General features: G+C 52.4%; 1 protein-coding gene across 14 annotated transcripts in view; it reads left to right on the top strand.

Moving 5' to 3' along the window:
- The window catches only part of Dnm2 (dynamin 2), an 89,041-nt gene that overhangs the window by 61,273 nt on the left and 7,865 nt on the right, over nt 1-19,903 (top strand). For 3 of the 14 annotated variants that reach the window (XM_076848708.2, XM_076848677.2, XM_076848664.2), the window contains exons 11-17: nt 1,569-1,655; nt 4,015-4,085; nt 5,361-5,390; nt 7,335-7,386; nt 8,383-8,394; nt 12,268-12,381; nt 18,941-19,050. In XM_076848708.2, the coding sequence (XP_076704823.2) occupies nt 1,569-1,655; nt 4,015-4,085; nt 5,361-5,390; nt 7,335-7,386; nt 8,383-8,394; nt 12,268-12,381; nt 18,941-19,050 (476 nt within the window). Of the gene's footprint in view, nt 1-464; nt 604-1,568; nt 1,656-4,014; nt 4,086-5,360; nt 5,391-7,334; nt 7,387-8,382; nt 8,395-12,267; nt 12,382-18,940; nt 19,051-19,903 lie in introns of all 14 variants that reach the window. The other 11 variants (XM_076848736.2, XM_076848713.2, XM_076848693.2 and 8 more) reach the window with 6 other exon arrangements.

The following is a 19,903-nucleotide window of genomic DNA, read 5'->3' as shown; positions in this document are numbered from 1 at the left end:
CGGGCAGTCTGTGCTTGTGCGACCATGATGTCCTCAACGCTCTGGGTTGGCAGGGAATTTCTGCTTGATATCTTTGTTCTTAGTCTGGAAAAGCCCCCATTTGCTTCTTAAGCTCCTTCAATTGGAAAGGGGGAAACCAAACCTGCTTGGGTTGCTGATTATCATCCTAGAACCCTTCGTCATGAATGTGACCATTCAAGGCCTCCACCCATCATAGCTGTTCACAGATCATGGTGATCCATAGCAACTCCATAATTAAATGCCAGACCAGCCCTCCCCTCCCCTCCCCTCCAAGCCTCTGTGATCTGAAGCAGCTTCCGGGGCAAATGTGGGCACAGGCCCTCCATGCACGTACTAACCAGCTGATTCTCGTTTCTTCTCTCTCTCTGTCTCCTGTCTTGTGTGTGTGGCCTGCACTATCCCTGGGTGTCTTTCTACTTCGTCCCACCTTCCGCATGACCCAGGACGGGGCTCTTCACCCCGGACATGGCCTTTGAAGCCATTGTGAAAAAACAGATTGTAAAACTCAAAGAGCCAAGTTTGAAGTGTGTTGATCTCGTGGTCTCAGAACTGGCCACAGTCATTAAAAAGTGTGCTGAGAAGGTAACAGGTTTTGTTCTTATCGCCTCCGCATTTGTCCCCCATCTTATCCCTTCCATTTGTTTGTCTCAACCCAAGCATCTGGAAAATTCTGCCTCGGTAGGAATCCCCTTCTGTGGACCAGTTGTCACCTGTTGATATCTCAACTTTGCATGGGCAGCTGTGGGAGTTGGGTCACAAACACATCCCACCTTTGCAGTTTCAGGTACAGTGGGGACTGGAGGCCTTTTACATCGTCAAATGCATTGCTTTTACAGAGCAGTGCCTATCCCTGCGACCCTTGGAGAAGAGTGGTTTCCCAGCTATCACCAAAGCTCTGAAACATATTGTCAACTTGTAGACCCACACGTCTTTAGATTATAGGGCGTTTGAGAGGTTTTCAGGGGCAATTTGACCATCCACTTCATTTTCCCCAACTTATGGATTTAACCCAAACCACGAAAGGTGTGACTCCCACACAAGTGTGGTTTGGTTCAGTCACTGCTGCAGACAAAGGTGAGGGGCCCTGGGGTGTTAGCCCAGTGGGTGCCAGAAATGCAACAGTAAGGAATGGTGTCTGGCAAGGGGGTCCCTCCGAGGTGGATGGCCCAGATGCTGCCCTCGTTATCCTAGAGGAGGTGCTAGATGCTCACAAACTTGGCAAGCACCTCCATGGTCTTGTCACCCAGCGCTATGCAGGAGGGGCCTGCTGGAACCTTGAGTGGCAAATCCATGCCATTCGCTTTCTCTGCCACCTTTCACCTACCAATCTCTGGCTCACAAAGTGGCTCCTGGTGCATGCATGCGCACCCTCTCCCTCTCTCCACTCCGCCCCCTGCCCACCATCCTGTTCTTGTCTCCCAGCTGGAACAGCTGTGAGATGGGAACAGAGTGGGGACTTGGCCCCCCATGTCACTTGTGTGGTTCGTGTTTCTCCCTGGTCAGGCCACTAGGACCCCACCAACACGAGCCCTCTGCTTGTTCCCTAGCTCAGCTCTTACCCGCGATTGCGAGAGGAGACAGAGCGAATTGTCACCACTTACATCCGGGAGCGAGAGGGGAGAACCAAGGACCAGGTATTGGCACTTTGTCTTATTTTCCAGGTATAAATTTTATGTCATCAGTTTTGAGTGTAGGTTCTATAAGTTCTGACAAATGCATAGAGCACTAATCAAGATTTAGCGTGGTGGGCTGAGGATGTGGCTCGCTGGTAGGCTGCTTGCCTCATGCACGTTTGATCCCCAGCACTATTTAAAAAATAATTCCAAATTATATCTTATGGTTCTGTGACCTCCCCGCAGGTTCCCACCCTTGTGCCCCTCTGTGGGAGACTGTTCCACCCCCAGGCCCAAGCTCCCCCCAGTTCCTCCCTGTTCCTGCAGATTTTTGTTTGGGCTCCTGTAGCACCTGTCCTGGTGACTGGGCTTCCCTGACTCAGCACCGTGCACATTGGGTTCCTGGTGGTGCTTGTCGCACATGCTGGGAGCTCACGGCTGTTGGTGCTGAGCAGCAGTCCCTGTGGAGAGAGCACAGCTCCTGCTATCCGTGTGCTCACCAGAGGGCGACTGGGGTGCCATGGTGGAGAGTGGGGCATAACCCCATATAGCCTCCCTCCTCTATAGCAGTCTCATCTGTCACCTGCTGAGCCCCGGGAGTCACAGTTGACTCCACATGTGAGTTGTGTCACACTGTTCCTTAATTTTTGTGGCCTTATAGCAACTGTTAAATCCAGGTCCAAGATGAACATATGTGTTGCGTTTGCTTGTGTCTTGTTTTATTTAGAACAGTCCCCCTGTTCTGGTCTTCACTGGGGAAGAACGTGGCTCATTTGTCCTGGAGGGCTTCCCCTAGTTCCCACTGGACCAGTCGTTTCCTCTGTGAGCCCATCCACTGTTGCCTCATTGCCTCGTAGCTTCTGGAGCCTGGAAGTTTTATCAAAAGCCTGGGAGATTCCAATTCATTTTGTCATTGTTGGCAGAAATGCTGCTGTCCCTCGCAAATGTACACAGCCCCTGGTGCCCCACAGTTGACAATGCCAGAGAGCTCTGGTCCGAGAGTTCTGGGTGATCATTTGGGCTTTACAAAACCAGCCCTCAGGAGTCCCCTTAGACAGAGCACCCCTCGGCATTCTCCAACAACCTCCAAGGTCCCAATTTATCTTTGAGAACTCCAAGGCACACAGAGGGAAAGTGACTAGCCAGGGATTAGTGGGAGCCTGGTTGGGGGCACGAGAGCTCCTCCTCCCCAGCCGCCTGGCCTGGTCTTAATGGGAATTGTGCCAAAGAGCTTTCTGAGCCTGTGCTTCCCATCAAGCACCTTCATCCTGGCCAAACTCGGACAGGGATTGTTGCAGGGAATTTGCACAGTGTGGGGCGTTTGCAGGTGCCGTCCAGTGTCTGAGACTGCATCTTCCTGATGTGTGTGTGCAGACGTGTGCACATGTGTGGGTGCTTTTGTGTGTGTGTCTTATTTTAATGTTCTCACTTAGCCAGTTTATCTTTGCAGTTTTCATTGTTTTCTTTTTTGGTTTTAACATTTTATTTGGAAGTAATTTCATTAGGGAAAATTTCAAAAATAGAACAAAAGTCTACACTATTTACTCAGAATTAGCTATTACCTTTTTACCTGTTTTATCATTCATTCGGTTTGTATTACAATAGAATATATGCACACTTATACACACACCACACGTGTGTATGTGTGTAAGCTCTTTAGTTTGAATATAGCATTTATAATGCATTGGGTGCTAAAGATTTGATGCACTGTAAATGCTGGAAACCTGGCTGGGGCAAAGCTGAGTGGTCGAGCTCATGCTGAGCATGTGCAGGGCCCAGGGTTGCATCACTAGCACTGCAAAGAAAAAAGAAAACATTGAACCCTGTGCAGTAGAGCCTCCCATTAATCACATTCCACAGCTTAGTAATAAAAGATCCAGGGTCACGGGCTACTTAGAGTCGGAATAAGACTCCAGCTCTAGTGGTCCGCTGGGCTGCCTGGCACTGTTCTCTTTTAGTGCAGTCATTTTTCTTTCTTTCTTTTTTTTCCTTTTTCCTGGTACTAGAGTTAGAACCCTGAGGACTTTACCACCAAGCTACAACCCCTGTTCTGTTTTTATTTTGAGGCAGGGTCTCATTAAATTCCTGAGGCTGTCATTGAGCTTATGATCCTCCTGCCTCAGCCTCCCAAGTTACTGGGATTACAGCATGTCCCACTTTGCCCAGTTTAGCCCAGTCTTTCTTGTGTGTGTGGTCCTGACCATGGAAGTACCCTGTCCCCTCTGTGTGCTTATGGGCCCCCAGCCCCACCCATCCTGGCTCTCGCCTGGGAGGCTGTATGGTTCTGGGCCTTCTGCTGACAGGGTGCATGAAGTACTCCTGCCGCTGCCCCTTCTATCTTGGCTGGGCTTTATACCCACAGATTTCCACTTTCTCCCAGATTCTTCTTCTAATAGACATCGAGCAGTCCTACATCAACACGAACCATGAAGACTTCATTGGATTTGCTAAGTATGTACTTTTGGGGACAGTGTCTGGTGGGGAGGCCCTAGGGAGGAGTTAGTTTCCCTCAATAGGGAGGAGCCAGAGGGTTTCTGTCATGGTGGTCCCTGGTTAAGCACAGAGCCATTAGAGAGTTTGTGGGCCCTGACCCAGTGTCCCCACCCAACATATTCTCTGTGGGCATCCCAGTGGCTAGTTTTATGAAATAAAAAGACAGTCCTTGGTCAGATTCAGGGGTGGGGCTGGCTAACTGCAGTGCTCCTCTCTTCGGAGAATTCTCAGAGCCTTTGTGGACCAGTGTGTGGCTTGTTTCAAACCTGGCTTTTTCACAGCCAGAGCCTCCTACAGGCTCTGAGCTTCAGAGGGTCTCTGTGGGATGTACTGTTTGGGGTGTGTGTGACTTCTGGGCATGTTGGAAGTTTAAAAACAGAATCTCATAGCACTCAGATGTGGGACAGGCTTTGATTTAGGCAAGTCTTAGACAAAAATGGTATGGTCTTGGGTGTCACCTCCCTGATTCCATTACCTCTGGGTCCCCTTGACAAGCTTGTACATCACTTGGATTTTTCCATTCCACCAGGCACCAGCTTCCTTGTACCAATTTAGCAGATACTGCTGGTGCCTTCTTGTGCCAGATATGGTGATAGAGCATCATGTAAGCACAGGCCAAGTTCCCACCCCCAAGGAAGGCCCTGGCAAGCACGGGCTTGTACCCTTGCAGTTAGCATGCAGGATGATCGGGGCCTGGTGGGGACTGTGAGGGTCCCAAAGGTCCCAAGGGACTGGCCTTGGAGTCCTGGAGGCTTCCTTAAGGAGGATCTCCTGTTGCTGAGACTCGGACAGTGTAGGTCTTTGGTAGAAAATGTACCAATGAACTGGACAAAGTGGATGGAGGTTATGTTCTGTGCTGGGTGGGTGGGAGATGAGTGCATTGAATGAATGAATGCTCCTCCCCAAGCCCAGGAAGCTGAGGGCCCTGTCTGGGCTGTCCCCACAGGGGGTGGCCTGGGGAGCTCCGGATGTGGGCTGTGCTTACGTGCAGTTCTCAGAGCCTGAGACAGACAGCCTTCAGCCCTGAGACAGCCCTCCCACCCGTTCTCCCTGCCACCAGGTGTGCGTGGGCAGAAAACGCTGGTCCCTCTCTTTGGTTTGCTGCTGTTTTCCTCACTTTGATGTCTCTGCTTCTCACACTTCATCCACAGTTCCTTCTCACAATCTCTCCTGTTTTTCCTTTGACCACTCCACTCTTTCCTCTGGATTCCGGGGCCTTCCCACTTACCCCAGCTGTTACTATACTGAGCAGCTGGTCACCGGGTGGGTATTGCCTGCTGTGTGCCTTTTCCCTGGTGTGTGAATGGGGACGCCTTGGCTGGGTGGCCCTAAGGCCCAGGGGGATATCACAGAGGTCCACTGAATAGAAGTGGTACACTGTCTCAGAGATGGGGCCAGATCAGGGTCTTTGGATAAGGTCAGCGAGTGAGGCAACTATAGCCCCTGCCCTTTTGGAGCTCCCAGCCTAGGAAGATGGAGTCATTGGTCAAGATGTGACAGAAAGAAAAGACTAGAAAAGGAGAATAGGCAAGGGGCTGTGGGAAAGGAGAGTGAGGACTGGAGAGACATTCCTGAGAAAGTCATGACAGCAGGTGACAGGCAGGGCCCCAGGGAAGGAAGGCCAAGAAACAGAGCAGGGGGGACCAAGACAAGGTGGAAGTGACAGGAGCTGGTGGCCACACCCCTCACCAAGAGGACCCTATAGGATGCAGGGAAGAATCTGGAATTTGATACCTGGAAATCTCTGATTGGGTCCAGCAAGGGCAAGGGCCCACCACATGGGCTGTTTGAGGAAGGGTGGAAGCCTTTAGGGGATAGCACATCTGGGACCTCCTGCCACCCACCCTTGCTGTGAGTGTTGTCTGCTCGTTCTCACCTCCCTCAGATGCCATTGGTCACACTCCTTTCTGTCCTACAAATGTTACAAACAATTCATAGTAAATGGCCTATGGTAATCACATAGAACACTAGGAAAATTGTTCACTAACATTCTGTCTTCATTCTTAATACTCCAGCCTTTACTGATTTAGAACTAGAAGCTTCCTGTACATACACAAACACTCGTTCTGCCTTATCCATCAGCCAACTTAAACTTCCAAACTTCCAGCTTCTCAAACTTCCAGCTAAAGCAATGAGATAAGAAAAGAAAATATGATGGAGATGTAAATTGTTTGCAGGTGGTAGTATGATTATTTGAATGGCAAATATATTAGAAAGGGGGTTGAGTAGGTACACACATAAAATACAGTGGCCTTCTGTACCTACATGAACTAGCCAGGAGATAGGATGGATAGAGAAGAAAAGAAGCTGGGCATGGTGGCACACGCCTGTAATCCCAGCTGCTTGGGAGGCTGGGGCAAGAGGATTGCAAGTTGGAGGCCAGCCTGGGTAATTTAGCGAGATTCTGCCTCAAAATATAAAAGGGATTGGGCAGTGGCCCAGTGTCAGAGTCTGGGTTCAATTCCTAGTACCATTAAAAAGAAGAAAGAGGGCTGGGGATATAGCTCAGTTGGTAGAGTGCTTGCCTCACATGCACAAGGCCCTGGGTTCAATCCCCAGCACCACAAAAAAAGAAAAAAGAAAGGAAAAAAACAACAAGAAGAAGAAGGCAGGAGGAAGAGAAAGAAGATCGGCAACTATAGACAAATAGGGTTCCTGATTGAACTTAAATGTCCTCTGACTTGGATCAGGAGCAATCAGAGACTAGTGCCATTTTCATAGCCAGCAGCTATTCCACAGTCTGACCCCCAGGGCTGGATTGCTTTGTGGTTAGTGCTGCTTACAACCTGGTATTGGTGTTAGAAATGGGAAGAGAGAATATAGGGAGAAACCTCAAGTGTCTGACCCTCAACCATCCTGGTGCAGAAGTACCCCTAGAGTTACCTCCTGCCTGCCTCCCAGCTACCTGGCACTCCAGCTTCTCCTGTCCCCTCTTAGAAGCTCTAGGATCTTGTGGGGAAAAAAAACGGGCACTTTTGGGGTAGTGAGATCGGGGTCTAGAAGCATTAGTTCAGCCACATGTGCTTTCTTGTTCTGTAGGCCTCAGCTGTTTTTCCTGGGCGGCATGCAGACAGCATCTGTCTTCCTCTGTCCATAGCTGGTCAGTTGGTCCCCCAGGGAAAGAACCCCACCTGGGCAACCAGGGCCTCTTGCTCCTTATCCCTCCTGGCATCTCATCCACATGTGCTTTCTCTGCTTTGATTTCAGCGCCCAGCAGAGGAGCACACAGCTGAATAAGAAGAGAGCCATCCCCAACCAGGTAGCTTCACCCGGCTGCAGTCACCACTCCACCATGGGGGTGGGGGAGGGTGCAAGAGATCACCCAAACCCAGTAATGGCACTTGGCACATGAACTGCCCTGCCAGGAGCTCACCCCTAAGCACCAGACCATCCACTCTGTTAGCCTCCGAAGTCCACTTAGATATCAGTGTTTCCGAAAACAGTCTGAGTGCTGAAGCTTTGGTAGGGCCACAAGGGGCAGATTTCACATGCAGGGGGTGCTGTCCTATTTGATATCTGAGGCCAAGATTAAAGCCTGGCCCTCGAGATGGGGTGACACAACTATCACCCAAGGTGTCTATAAGCAAATTGAATTTCCCATCTCCTGCCCCAAGTATTGGGGACCTATTGGTGAGAACTATGGAGGCTACATTGTCACAGGCATCTCAGAGAAGTCTGGGGTGGTTTGAATCCCATACCCAGACAGACCCTGAGCCTTGATAACTTGTCCCAGCTAGAGGTCTCGCAATGGCTTTATAAATACCAATATTAGGTGGGTTTTTTTGTTTGTTTGGTTTTTGGTTTTGGGTTTTTTTTGTTTGTTTGTTTGTTTTTTAAGAAAACTTGTCTTTGTAAAGTTTCTGCCACTTGTCCCCACCTTTTCCACATCAGGCTGAGGTGGGTGTGGGGATGGGGGCGGGGGCTCTGCTGTTTATCTTGCACGATTATAGAGTTGATGAAAAAAAAGAAAGTAACCTCTGCATGATTTTTTTTTTTTTTTTTGCTGCTTGCCATAGGTAATATGTACATTGTTGCTTTTTCATTTTGAGAGATGATAATGAATTAAATATTAACACCATGAATATAATTAATAGCATGTAATTTTTTTCTTTTGCTGTTTTTTTCCCTGCTCCTCTCTTCTCCCATTATTGTGCTTTTTCCTGCTTTTTCTCTGTCCCCTCATGTCCCTTTCGTCTCTTTTCCTCTGCCTGCTCTTCCTTGATTTACCCACAACCCTAACTTTGCATTCTCAAAGGGGGAGATCTTGGTAAGTACCTGCTTAGTGTGGTAGCAAACATTAGAGAACCTAGTATCGGTGGAGATCCCGCCCACCCTGTAACATTCCCTTCCCCACAAAATAACCAAAAAAAAAACCTAAAAATAGAGCTAACCTGGAAATCCCACGTCACAGTTGTCATTGGACTTTGCATTGTCTGGGTGTCAGTTACCCTCACACAAACACTAACCTGACCACCACCTTTGTCAGAAGCCCACCTCTCCAGCTGATGCCTGGCAGGTTCACCTAGGGTCCTATAGATCAGGGATGGCAAATAATCAGCTTATATACAATCCCTGCCTCTGCTCCACTTCCCTGACTGTGGGATTCTCCTCAAGCCCTACTGAAATTTTTTATTGCTGCTGTCACTCCTCTTTCTGCCTCCAGTGCAGACATCACTCACTGACCAGAGCATGTTTTTCCATATGCAGAAATTTCCTCTCCTGTGCTCATGGCAGGCATGGCTAATTGATTCAGCCCTCTTCCCCATTTACCTTTCCTCCATCATGTGCCAATGGCAGACATTGCTAATCAATCCTGACATTGTATCCTAATACATATGCCACCACTCCCCATTCTGTGACTGATGTGACTAACTGATGAGGGCTTTTAAAATTTCTTCATATAATCCTGCTTCTGTATCCATGGCAGGCATGTCTAATCATTCAGGGTGTGTTTCCTGGATTGCTGCCACTAGCCTCCAGCCTCTGTAGCAGATAATGAGACTGTTCTGTTCCACATGCCCCCTTTCCTTTATCCTTTGCCTGGAACAGACATCAATAATCAATCCTAGTACCTGTTCCTGCCATTCTCAGAAATCTCACCACAGTGCTCTGGGCAAGGTGAATTGTATTTGCCATCCCTGCTGTAGGTAACGCCTCCTCCCCTTGCTCAAGCCCTTGAGTGGCTCAGCCCAGCCCAGGAGTGGGCAGAGGCCACTTGCGTCTGAGAGCTGAGTCCAATTCAAGGCACTCACTGCGGGCAGCTGGCCTAAGCCTCAGCCTGAACCTCAAGAGAGCACTGCTCTAGCCTTAATAGAGGCCCCCTTCTCCAGGACATTCTCCCACTGCCAGCCCTCTGCAGAAATCTTCCAGTAACCCCAGGATCAGTAACTGAGACAATGCTATCTCAGGGCTTTGATGTGCCTGGGTTCCTAGAAGATAAAATAAAGATAGAGCCAAAGCAAAAGCCTGGACCCGTTTTGGGGAAGAGATTGGCTTTAGGCCTGTGGTTCCCTCTTGCCACACACCCCTCCCCTCACCAAGTTCCTTTGAACTTGAAAATTTTCCTCCCCAAACAGTTCAGGCACATGCCTGCTTTCCTCCTCCCCACATCCCAGATATTTAGTCATTATTCTTTTCCTATCAGATTCTACAACCCTGGCCATAAAGCCTTGAGTATGGCTGTGGCCTCTGGGTGTCCCAGCCATGGTTTCCACCCCTGCCTGGGACCCTGACTCAAGAGAGAAGGCTGGCCTAGCCTGCCCGCTGACCCCAGCTGCACTGCTGCTTGCCTGCTGCCCCTGGCTGGCCCTGCCTACCTCTCTGCTCGCCTACCTGCCTGTCAGTTGTGCACCCTGGACCTCAGGAGCCCTACCTGTCTCTCCTGTCTCCCTGCCCCATACCACTCCCACTTTCTTATAAGCCCAGTCCCCTGGGGATGGCCCCTTGGCATTCCCTTTCTTTGGATCACCGTGTGTGTCTGCCCACAGCTCACTAGAGAGGGATTTAGGCTCTGACCCTTCTGAGCACTCATGCAGGCAGCTCTCTAGGTGGTCTGAAGGGAAGGTGCCTCAGGGCTTTTGCCAGGCCTCACCCGAAGCCCGCACTCCCCAGCCTCCTGCTCCAAGGCCTGGGTGTGCTGTTCCTCAAGGGTGTGCTCTGGGAAGGGCCCCGCCCATGGCTATGCCCCTGAAGCACAGTCTGTGGGCTCTGGCCTCCCCTAGCCTCAGGTGGGAAGCAGGCAGCCCAGGCCACAGAGGGATGGTTGGAGCAAGCTCTCTCCCAGGAGAGCAGAGACCACACCATGCAGGATTTCTTCTTTTGGGGAGCAAGGAAGCCTGGATCCCTATTTTCATTCCATGACTAAACCTAAGCCTACTATGCTCTTAATCTGTGCCAACCCCTGGCCTACACCTGGGTGAGGCAACCCCTCTGTCTGCCCTTGGGTAGATGAAGGAGCAGAACATGGCCGCCATAGAAAGCCACTCAGGACTGGGCCATATTGTTAGAACCACGGGGTCCCTTCTGGGTCCTGTGCAGTTTGGCCTTGGCCGCGGTCTTTCTGGAGACCAGCTTTACTAACAGCGCAACAACTGTCCCAGTGAGTCTGGGGTTGAGCACATTCCAGAACACTGAGCCATCCTTCCATGTAGAAATCAGGACATCTTGGAAAAATTAGGATGATGGTCACCCTCTTGTCAGGGAGACTATCATGACCTTGTTTGGGCTGCTGGCCTATGTTCCTGATGGCTGCAGGGGTCCTGAGATCTCTTTCTCATCCCAGCAAGTGATAAGTCTATACCCTTGACCTTAACAAAGGGTGCCAGGTGGCAACCTTATGCTGTCCCCAGCCTGGGCAGGGACTTCAGCATGGTACAGGGTGCTTGGGCTTTCTGTGGCCACTCTGCCTTCCTTGCCGCCTGCAGCTGGAAGACAATGTGCAATCATGGGCAGGGGCCATGGGCTGGTGGCCCTGTTAAAATTTGGTACCCTGGAGGGAGGTCCAGTAGGCACAGTGAAGCTCCTTCTGAAAGCTGCCTACCAGGAAGGTTTCCGGGCCCCAAACTCATCCCTAGAGACCCCATCTCAGGTTCTCCTGCCTAGTGCTGCCCTGGGAGTTACCCAGTACCAGCCCTTCCAGCTGTCATGGCCATGTGCAACCCACCCTCTAGAGCTCGCCCGTGTATTGCTGTCTTGGCCCCAGGCAGCCCTGTCTGTGCCTCCATGTGCTTTCACTGCCTGGGGTTCCCAGTTCAGTGGGGGGCAGGGGGGCTCTGGTCCACATGTACCTACCTCCATGTCCCAGGGATCATGGGAGCATAAGAACGTGGCCAGCCCCCTAGGCTGCCTGCATTTAGCCATCAGGTAAGTAAGTCTCTAAGCAGGCCTGGGGTCTTCTCTGCACTTGATGACAGCGACAGCCAGACATCCCAGGGCCCTGAGATGCCATGCAGAGAAAACTGCAATTTGTGGGCTTAAAGCCACACTGGGGCATGATCCAACCCTGATAGTCCTTGTAGGGTCCCTGAGGAGGTTCCTCTGTGCTCCAGACTTTGTCACCAGCCCTCTAGGAAGAAATATCATCCCAACCCTAGTGACCTAGGCACAGATGAGCCAGTAGTGAGGGTAGCAGTCAGTGGAGTGGAGTGAGAGTCATTCCATGGCGTGGGCTCCTGCAGTCCTCCAGTGACAGCCACCTGCCAGAGGGCATGAGGGGTGATGCTGAGGGCACCCCTGGTTACCTTATCTCACCCAAAGAAGATGTCACCTTCCATGTGCCCCTACCCTGAACACAAGCCTCAGACTTCCCCCTGGGCCTCTTTCTACCAGGTGGGCGTGCATTTTGCCTCCTGGTTAACCAAGTTAGCCCCAAGCACAGAGGGCCTCACAGGGTCCTGGTTCCCTAACAGCACTTGAGCCAGTTACTGTCCTATCTGTCCACCTGCCTGGGCACCCTGCTGGGTTTCCAACTGGGAGTGCTTGGGGTGAGATGGAGTTGGGTTCCGGGCTTAGGGCTAGAGGTGTCTCTGCCATGGTCCCCAGCTTCCTGCCTTGCTGTGGGGTGAGGGTGCTGGCTGCTGTGCTGGGGGGTAGCCAGGGTGATGGAACACTGTTCCCCGCTAAGATATGTCCTCCCCCCCAGGTGATCCGCAGGGGCTGGCTGACCATCAATAACATCAGTCTGATGAAGGGTGGCTCCAAGGAGTACTGGTTTGTGCTGACAGCCGAGTCACTGTCCTGGTACAAAGATGAGGAGGTGAGTGGCCGGTGGCAAGGGCTGGGTGATGGGGGTTGTGGGTGGGTACACCCACACCTGCTCCCTCTAGGTAGCAGCCATCTATTCACTCGTTCATTCACTGTTCATTTGGGGAAGGTTCTAGAGGGCAGGCTTGGTGTGCAGGGCATGTCTCATCATAACCCAGCCCCTTGCTATCCCCTGTGAGGTCAAGCCTGATGGCAGTCAGTTCCCACAGGGAGAAAGGGGTTCAGGAGGTAAAGAGCTGCCAGGAAGTTGGAAATGGACCCTAGGCCTGAGCACCATAACTCTCATGAGAGGGGCCACAGCTAAGGGTTGGGAACTCAAGTGCATGGCCAGGCTCCTGGAATGTGGGTTTTGTCACCCATGGGCTTGGCCAGGCTCTCAGGGCCTTGGTTTCCTTACCTGTGAAGTGAGATAGAATGGTCCCTTCCCCCTGTGTGGTGTGTATCCATAATGAGTGTCTTTTGAACAGTATGCACATTTGTGTCATTGTGAGAAGGAGATGGAGAGGCCTCTGGGGACTGTGGGAGTAAGAACTGCAGGGAACAATGTTGCATGTGGAATCCTACCGAGGGGCTCATCCATTTGGCTTGAAACTACGCACTTGGTGGACCTGTGGGCAGTGAGCTATGAGCCAGCTCAGCCCCCGCCCAGCAGACCCTCTTCTGAGCAGTTCAGACAGGCACTGCCACCCAGGCCACTTCTGCTCTGTGCTCGCCCACCCTCCACTCCTGGCTGACCCATTTCTTGGTCCCGTCAGTATAATGACAGCCATAGCTTAGCAGGTGGGGCGTGAAGCCACTTCTTCACAGTGACATGGGCCAACCATAAGGGATGCAGTTTCTCTCCATAAACTCAGCCAAGATTCCTTTAAGCAGGTTATTAATTTAGGTCTGTAAGAGAGGTCCCAATGAAGGCATGCAGAAATTCAGAAATCTGTTTCTTGTTCACGTGTCTGTGAGCTTGGTGTGCCCCTGCTGCCAGAATGTCCAGGGCCTGGGCTCTGCCTTCTCGGTCACCACCTTAACACATGGCTCCTCCTCACTTTCCAAGACTGTCCCCATGTCCATCATCACATGGCTGCTAGCAGCCCCAAGAAAGGAAAGAAGAGTTGAGTATGGTGGTGCACACCTGTAATCCCAGTGGTGCAGGAGGATCACAAGCTCAAAGCCAGCCTCAACAACTTAGTGAGGCCCTGAGCAACTTAGCAAGACCCCTGTCTCAAAAAAAAAAAAAAAAAATACTTGGTAATAAGGTTCAGTGGTTAAGCACTCCTGGGTTCAATCCCATGTACCCAAAAAAAAGAATAGAAAAAAGAAGAGGGCAGATGAGGGGAATGCTGGCTCCATTTGTGGGCTCCTAGGCAGCAGTCTGTTCACAAGGCTACTCTGTGGGAACTGGGCCCCTAGCTGACAGTTCATCACCCTAGGAAGAACATGAGAACCAGAGTTTGATGCCTAGTGTTCTACCAGGATTGTGAGCAGGTATTCTCACCCCTTTATGTCTTCCTATCTATAAAGTGAAGGTCATGGCCTGCTTTCTCTGGAGCTATGGGAGTCCGAGGGGGTAATCCTGGTTCTAAGCCAAAGGCAGGACCTGGCTCTTAGCATGTTCTTGGTGATTTGTCCTGGTGGTTGCCTCAGGTTAGTCCTCCAGCCATTCTGCATGAGGGAACACCCCCCAATTCACAGAAGGGGAACCAGAGTCTTTGAGGGTGTTTTTCTCAAGATCATGCTGGGGCCCAGCTCCAGATCATGGCGTGGACTAGCATTCACTGCCCAAGTGCTTCACTGTGATACAAAGCCAGCTAGCTAGTGCCCGTGGTCCCTGGGATGGCACAGCAATGACAGCATACCAGGTGTCCTCCATGATGAAGCCAAGCTTCTCTGATCACTTCTAAAGTGGGAGGAGGCTGAATGGAAACGCACTACTCTGGGGGTCTCTCCGGGACAGGCTGGCCTGGGCCCAGCCTTGTGTCCTTCCAGTCAACCTTAAAGAAGAGGCAGTTGGAGCCTCCTTGAGGGCCCCGGCTGGCCCCGAAGCAGCAGTGGGAGGGCCTGCACATTTATGCAGCCCCCTCCCTGTGGCAGTTCCAGGGCTAGGAGAAGTCACTGAGTCCCCACACAAGGCACCCTCCTCCCTTTCCTCAGCAAAGTCTCAGGCCTGCCTTAGGCATGGCACTGTCACCCCTCAATTGCCAGTTGGGAAAATTGAGACTCTGAATAGTGACTTGCCCCCATAGCACAGTGCAGAGATGTGTCCCTGTGTGGTGGACACCCCTCGCCTATGACCGTCTGTGAGCACATGCCAGCTGACCTGAGGGACAGCTGCCCCTGTGTTCAAGCCACTCCCCGTAGCTCAGGCTGGATACAGTTACTGCAGGGGAAGGTATTGGTGTGAAAGGTGGTCATCCCTCTTCACACGAGGCTTACACACTCGGCCCTGGACAGTTCCTGGAGCTTTCAGAGCCCTGTGCCCCCTGAGGGACCCTGCTGGGGATTGTTCTAATCCCAGGGTGGTGGGGTTGATAGAGCTACCTCAAGAATTTCTGGGGTATACCTGGAACCCTCCAGAACTCCAGGCCCAGCAAGCCTGACAAGGTTGACTTGTAGAAGCAAGTCAAGACTGGGTGTGGTCTGGCCTCCCTCCACCCACCCCCACCGCTGCCCCCTGCCATTGATTCTTCAAGAAACCATGGGTCTGGCCAGGCATGGTGGTGCAAGCCTGTAATCCCAGCTACTGGAGAGACTGAGTCAGGAGGGTCACAAGTTTGAGGTCAGCATGGGCAAAACTTAGTATGACCTTGTCTGAAAATGAAAAAGGCTAGGGATGTAGCTTAGTGGTAAAACACCCCTGGGTTTGATCACCAATACTGGAAAAAAAAAAAAAAAAGAGACGACGAAGACGTAGTAGTAGAATAAGCAGCTACAGAGGCTATGGGATCGATCACTCCTCAAAATGGCCGGGGCGAGGGGGTGGGGACAGCCCTTTTGCATTTCCCCCCCTCTTTTTGCCACCAGTCTGAAACCCAGTCTGCTCTGTGGAATGTCAGCTGTCCCTCAGGGCAGGACCAGGCAGGAGCAGCCGAGACGGCAAGGCATTGGAGTCCCATCTCCAGCACTGCACAACAAAAAAAAGTCAACCGGGGCTGGCCCCTGCCCTCCATTGTTTTGGGGTGTGCGGATCTTCTGGGTTCTGCCCATGGAAAGACCAGGCCCCGGGCACGGTGCCATGGTGCGGCTGCTGGGCTGAAGCCTAGACCGGGCAGGTCACCGTGTGGCTGCGCTGCAAGTCCAAGTTTACAAGCTCCTCTTCTGTACCTTGAGGAAGGGCCCTTTGATTTTCCCTCATTGGGAAAAGCAGGAGCCTCCTACCCTCCCTGGAGGCCCCAGACTGGAAGCAGGGGCAGGGTTGGGAGGAGGGTCGGGCACTGGTGGTAATGAGAACCAGCCAGACCCGTGAAAGGGGCCCTGTGTGTGCCCCAGACACAAAGCAGTCTAAGATCAGAAGGGATAGGCACAAAGTACTACCCCCTCCCTGCACCACTGCCCACATTGGGGACCCTAGCAGTCACCCCCAAGGGCCAGGCCACTTTTGTAGAAAAGCTTTGGTGAGAGGCAAGATGTCAGAATTTCTTTATTTCCGAAATAAATGAGGAGACATTAACAGCGGAAGGGGAGAGAGGGGAACAATCCAGCTAGAGACCCCCAAGCCCAGTGCTCCCTTGGCCTTTATCCAGCACCTCGTCTCCCCCCCAGACCCTTCTTCTTTGCTCCAGAATCTTCAGTTAAGTCTCCAACCCAGTGGGAAACAGGACTGTGGAAGGTGACACTTACCTCGAGGTGTGCCTCACCCTGGGGGAGGCAGTAAGTTTAAGGGACCGGCGGGGGCCATCCTGAAGAGCTGCTTGCCCAAGCCCAGCCTAACCAATGTGCAGACTACTGTACACATTCAGAGCCTCCTGAACACTAGTCTGAACACTGGGATGGCGGGGCTGGCTGTTCATCCCTTGGGCCCCCAGCACGGCAACGGCAGGGCCACCAGGCGAGGCCATGCCTCGGCTCCTCTGAACAGGCGAGAAAGCCACTGCTCCTCCTGCGACAGTCTGCTCTGTCGTCTCTTCTGACGTGGCAAGGCTGCAGCCGGCTCACATCTGGAGAAAGTTGTGGGTTTTCAGGAAATCCAAAGGAGGGGGTGGGGGAGGAGGTTGGTGGGAGGGAGGGTTGGGTTGGTGGCCTGTGCGCAGATCTCTGGGGTGGGGGAGGGGTGCCTGCACTCCTCTATGTCTGTGTGTGCTGTGTTCTGTGTGTGTGCATGTGTGTGCGTGCGTGCGTTTGTGTGTGCGCACGCGCATGTGCTGGCAGTCGCAGGAAGGCAGCCACCGAGTTCTGGGCGGAATCACACTATAAACAGTTCCAGATGTGGTGTCTCGCTAGGAGCCAGGAAGGCCTCTGACTCAGTTGCTTGGCCTGGCTGGTGGCTGGGAGCTTCCTGCCTTATGACACGATGGGGCAGGGGTCACAGAAGCCCTTCCACAAACCTCCAGGAAGGCCCCAACCCTGGCCCCCTCTAAAGCCCTAAGCCCTTCCCCGAGAAGGCGGAAGGCCCTGGGCCCTGTGTGCCGCTGTTTTGTCTGCAGTAGCCGTTGACAGCCTTTCTTGGATACTGTCTCTCCCCTGGGCTCTCAGTGTCCTCCTGTCTCGTAGCCAGTGGGCCCCTCTGTGCTGTGCCCTGAATCCTTGCCCAGAACCCTGGGGGCTGGCCCTGGAGCCAGTCCTACCAGCAGAAAACCCCTGGAGCCTCAGTGGGCATGACGCTAGGGCTTTGCCATGTCAGCAATCCTCACTTCCTGACATGAGTATGGAACTCGAGTGCTTCCGTTGACAAATGGGGAAACCAAGGCACAGGCGAGAGAAGAGACGTGTTCAAGGGCACACAGGAAGGGGTAGAGCTGGCACTTGGCCTCAGCCAGGCCCCCATGCGGCCAGCCCTGCTTAAGTCCTGACTCTGCCTGCGGGGCAGCCCCTAGCTCCCTTCCCTTCCATCACTGTGGCTGCTCTTGAATTCAGAGGCAGCAGCAGGGTTGAACTTCATTCTGGGGCTTTTCAACAATATGGAGACAGGACGTGTGACAAAAAGTTTCTAAAGACATCTGAGTGCTGAAGAAAGGAGAATCGCAGAGAGAACCCAGCTTTGTGTCAGGTGGACATGGCTCGTGAAGTCCCACAGTGGCCCACACCACCTACTGTGTGCCCCTGGACAGCCAGCTTTCCTCACTGAGCACAGTGTCATCCTAAGGAGATTGAAGGAGAAGGTTCCACGAGCTGATGGATGAACAGCACATAGCCTTGGTCACTGGGACCTCTGCTGCTGCTGTGGGTCACATGCATGTGGGAATCAGGGACCCTGACTGCTTTGGTTCCCTGGTATAGAAGATTGGTTCATGGGCCGGGTGGTGGTGCAGTGGTAGAGTGCTTACCTAGCATACACAGGCCCTGTGTTCCAACCCAATACAGCAAAAATAAAATAAAAATAAAAGCAAGTGACACCACTGAAGGGGCTCAGTCCTGTGTTCTGCACAGAGTAACTGCGTAGTCGATATTAGCGGGTTATACAGGTCTTGTGGTGTCACCTCCAGCTGTGACTTGCAGGCGGAGGGTCACACCTCTAAGCTTCCTCCCCAGCAGCCTATGGAACTGCCATGCCCGACACTTGGTGGGCACTCCCTGAAGGGGGCCACCCTTACAAACCCACTAACAACCGGGCATGAAATGCATGCCTATAATCCCAGCCACTCGGTAGGCTGAGGCAAAGAGATCACAAGTTCAAGGCCAACCTGGGTGACTTAGTGAGACCCTGTCTCAAAATAAAAGGGGCTGGGAATGTGGCTTAGTGGGTTCAACCCCAATACCAAACCAAACAACAACAAAGCCACTGATGACGCCTAGGCATCAGATTTCCAGCTCTGGGATCAGGTGAAGCAGCAATCGAGGTGTAAAACCCAACCTGCTCCTGCCTCTGCCTGCCCCTCTGTGCCTCATCTCTCTCCCTATAAAATGAGATCATCATGATAGCTCACTGCTAGGCCCTTTGGGAAGTGCTTCCATTCACTCACTGGGGGTTGGGGGGGATTGTGTTCTTCATGTCCCCACTGAACAAAATAGATAGGCATCTGTCCTCCAGGAACTACTGAGCCAGCCCAGGTGACATACAAGCTATCACGTGGGTCACTAAAAGCAAGGCCCATGGGGGTGTGGGGTAGGGTCAGCCCATGAGGGTCCCTTCTGCATAAAGTCTTGAAGTAGACAAAAGAAACCCTCATAGTTCAAGGCCATTGGCATAGAAGCAAAGGTCCTGGGGTGGGAGCCCCCTTGGAATGTACTGAGTGTCAGGAGGAGAAAGTAAGGGGGAGAGCTCTGGCAGATGAGTTAATTCACATAAAGTCAGGAGCATGGGAAGTGCCACATGCTGGCAGTAGCCCTGGCCGAGCATTCTGGCTTAAACTTCCTCATGTTGCTGGATATCCCAGAATGACTCCTGTCCCCTCTGCCCTCAGGAAAAGGAGAAGAAGTACATGCTGCCCTTGGACAACCTCAAAATCCGTGATGTGGAAAAAGGTTTCATGTCCAACAAGCACGTCTTTGCCATCTTCAACACAGAGCAGAGGTAAGGGGTCCGCAGGGCCTGGGAGGGCTTGGGATGCAGACAAATGGCCTCGTTCCTAGTCTTTCAACAGCATGCACTGAGTGCTTGCTCCCAGCAGTCCCTGCCTCATGTTCCAGAAAGGAAGTAGGGTGAGAAACAGAAAAAACACCGGGTGTTTCTGAGGAGTAGTCAGGGAAGACCTCTCTGGTCAGAGATGGGGATGAGGTGAGTCAGCGAAGGCGTGGGGAGCAGAGGTACCACAGGGAACTGGCTGTGGTCCTCACAGGCGCCCTCTGGTAGTTGTGGGGCAACCCTTGGTGGGTGGGCAAGGAGAAAACCTGGGGCTGGGCTGGGCCAGGTGGGAGGTAATGGAGCCAAGGATGTGGAGGAGGAAGGAGCAGGTTCCAGGTAGAAGTACAGCTGATGAAATCCTCTTGGACAGGCATGAGCGAGACACTGATGGCAAGCCTGGGAACTTGGGCCTCAGCTGCTGCTAAGGGCTAAAGGGGGCAGTGAGGTAGGGCAGGTTTGGGCTTGGTCAGCAGCTCAGCTGGGACCTTGCTGAGAGAGAGGCCTGGGAGACACCCTCAGAGTAAGTGGGAGGCGAGGGAGATGCAAAACCTGGTGTCCAGGAATGAGTCTCAGGCAGAGATGTGAACTGGGGAATCGCTGCTACACAGATGGGATTCAGAGTCCTAAAATCAAATCATCCGGGGGTGTAGCTCGGTGCTAGAGTGCTTGCCTAGTGTGTGCTGGGCCCTGGATTTCATCCTAGTACCACAAAAAAGGGAAGAACAGGAGAAAGAAAACAGTCCTGAAAGCATGAGTTCCCCTTCAAGGGAAGATGGAGATGAGGGAGGACCCAGGAAGCTCT

The sequence above is a fragment of the Callospermophilus lateralis genome, chromosome 1 (assembly GCF_048772815.1).
Source record: "Callospermophilus lateralis isolate mCalLat2 chromosome 1, mCalLat2.hap1, whole genome shotgun sequence".
Classification (NCBI taxonomy): Eukaryota; Metazoa; Chordata; class Mammalia; order Rodentia; family Sciuridae; genus Callospermophilus; species Callospermophilus lateralis.
Note: the sequence above shows the minus strand (reverse complement) of the source record. Positions and strands in the feature narration are given on the sequence as shown.